Genomic DNA, 2,499 nt, shown 5'->3' on the forward strand with positions numbered 1-2,499 from the left:
AAATGTAGATCTAGCTATATATACTTAGCGGTGGTTTTGGAGCCATTTCTTGGAAAAAAATGATGGACTAGCAGGGTAATTTTTAGAAATTATTATATTTTTTAAAAGTCTTAACTCAAACACTTTTAGTCAGAATCTGCTGAAACTTTTTACACAGCATAAGTACATCAGCATGTATTAGAAAATGCAATAAAAATTTTGGTGTGATTTTTGAGTCCAGCAATTACAAAATCATTTATGCACTCAAAAAAGATTTCACTTCAGGTTCAGGGAAAGGTATGTAAAGAATAACATATGATTACCAGCATTATACCGGTATACCTTGATTACCATTATTACCTAAAATTACCATTATTACATATTACCATTATTATCTACATTACTATAGCGTGCACTCAGTGACCAATGAAATAATATCACAGCACTATACAAACTTGCAATGTAGTCTGTAGTGTGCACTATATATGTAAGGTTTTGTGTGCATAATAATAAACTACATTGAGACAGTTGCGGTGAGTGTATTGTATGCCACTGAAGCCAGTCAGAGCTTATAGCCTACAAGATTGCTACATTACCATTATTACCTTGCCTACATCATTATTACCTTACCTACATCATTATTAGCTACCTGCATTAGATCTACCTATTACCAGAATTGTCTACAAGTTAATTCACTTAATTGTATACAGACACACCCACTTCCTGTAAGTTTTGTGCATACATATACAACTTAATTTTACAATTTATGCAAGTTTTATTTTCTAGGATTTATACAGTCTAATCAAAGTACTGGTAGTTTTAAATTTTGTAAATAATTAATTATTAATTCAAGGTGAGCATGAAATATTAAAGTCCATCTAATTTCAAATGGATTGAGTTTCTGTATATATATATATAATGTCTGTTCAGGAATCTCTCTCTTTTTATAATAGGTTTCTTCCTTCTATTTATTCTGAGTATGTCTAGAAAACTGAAAAAAGGTCATTGATTCTATATTGGTCTCAAACTGGTACTGGCAAAGAGTTCTCCAATAAATTAGCGAAAGACTCATCTCGTTTAGGACTACCTGCCATGACCTTGACCATGAGGACTGCACTGACTGGGTAAGGATCTAATTAATCATTAGTTTGGGTTTATTGATTATTTTGTCATCACTCCAGTCCAATGTGCTGGGCTTTCTGTATGATTATTTTTATTAATATTAAAACTAAGTTAAGTATACTAATGCATATGAATGTCTTTATCACCTTAAGTGATGTAGAAAGTTTGAACCTATATTTTCACAGATTTCTAAGTTGGCTGAAAATTAGGCAGCCAGTTGTTTATCTGTATACTTTGTAATATGCATTTTTTATTTATTATTTATTTATAATTATCAGAATGGTTTTTTAAAAGCATCAATTATATATATATGATTTTTATGAAAAGTGATTCTAAATGATTTATATTATTACATTTCTTGATACATATTGATGTTATGTAGAACTTTTGAGCTGATTTTGATTAAAGTTTTTTTAATTATCGAAGTTATGTAAATGTACTGACCTTTATATCCATATATAATCAATTCACTGTTTAAGAGTTATCTTTAGCTGTATCATGTGATCATTATGATTTTTGTTGTTTCAGTTTTTTGGCATAATACCTAATTATTGTTATTATTAGGATTGATGGATCACTTATTAATTTTGTAATGGCCACTTATGAAGAGGGAGATCTTACTAATAATGCCATCAGAAATGCTTTGACTGTTTAAAAGAAACTACTGATAATCTTCAAGGACTAAAGTAAAAAGTTAGCTCATCAATATTAATCTGTCATTGTAGCTTATTCTATGAAGTAGTTTTATGGTGCGTATAATTATGTATTTGCATCATTTTGGTTGCCTTGTCATTGCTAAGCTATTTTATGCTTTTCGCTGTCACTGTCTGCATTATAGAACAGTAGATGTTTCTTTTATCTTAGCTATGACTTTGTAGTGTATAGTGCTGTATGATTTTGTCATCTCATCAGTAACAACATATACTGGTACTTTGATTGATGTAGACTTAAGTCAACTGTTGCTTTGATATGTTGATTTGATTAATTAATAAGCTGGCTGTATTTGTCAAATTAATTAGTGCTGGCATTAAACACATTTATTTTTTATCTTCAGCATCATTGTGTTAGTTTTGATATGCCAAGAACCCAGTTCTCAGGATTCCCATACTTTAGAAGTTTAAATAAAAGACCCTGCATGTGATGGCAGCTAGGGCAACAAAGAACTTATGAAAGTTTCGTTATATATTCCTACATAAAGTTTTTTTGGGGTCCAAAAATAATATTGGATAATTGATGTATATTATCTTCGCTGTAAAAAATAAGGTGTGCCAGCAACACCCAAAATGTTAAAAATAACGGGTGTCCATGACACTTTGGGGTGTTAAGTTTTCATATTAATTTTCTCACTTTCCTTAACACTTTATTTGCAAGTAATACTAATATCAAACATTTCTGGAA

The 2,499-nt window shown here is 30.1% G+C and overlaps 1 protein-coding gene and 1 long non-coding RNA gene across 2 annotated transcripts in view; one reads left to right on the forward strand and one right to left on the reverse strand.

The window, feature by feature from the left end:
- Positions 1-743: 743 nt before the first annotated feature.
- LOC109580187 (uncharacterized) lies at positions 744-1,781 on the forward strand. The gene is made up of 3 exons (XR_002184110.1): positions 744-832; positions 933-1,103; positions 1,666-1,781. It is a non-coding gene; the product is annotated as an uncharacterized LOC109580187 (long non-coding RNA).
- A 649-nt stretch (positions 1,782-2,430) lies between these two features.
- Positions 2,431-2,499, reverse strand: part of LOC109580183 (uncharacterized protein HI_1586-like) — a 942-nt gene continuing 873 nt past the window's right edge. The window contains exon 5 of the mRNA XM_019993079.1: positions 2,431-2,459. Coding sequence (XP_019848638.1) covers positions 2,431-2,459 — 29 coding nt within the window. The remainder of the gene's footprint in view (positions 2,460-2,499) is intronic.

The sequence above is a fragment of the Amphimedon queenslandica genome, unplaced genomic scaffold (genome assembly GCF_000090795.2).
Source record: "Amphimedon queenslandica unplaced genomic scaffold, v1.1 AMPQUscaffold_13501, whole genome shotgun sequence".
Taxonomy (NCBI): domain Eukaryota; kingdom Metazoa; phylum Porifera; class Demospongiae; order Haplosclerida; family Niphatidae; genus Amphimedon; species Amphimedon queenslandica.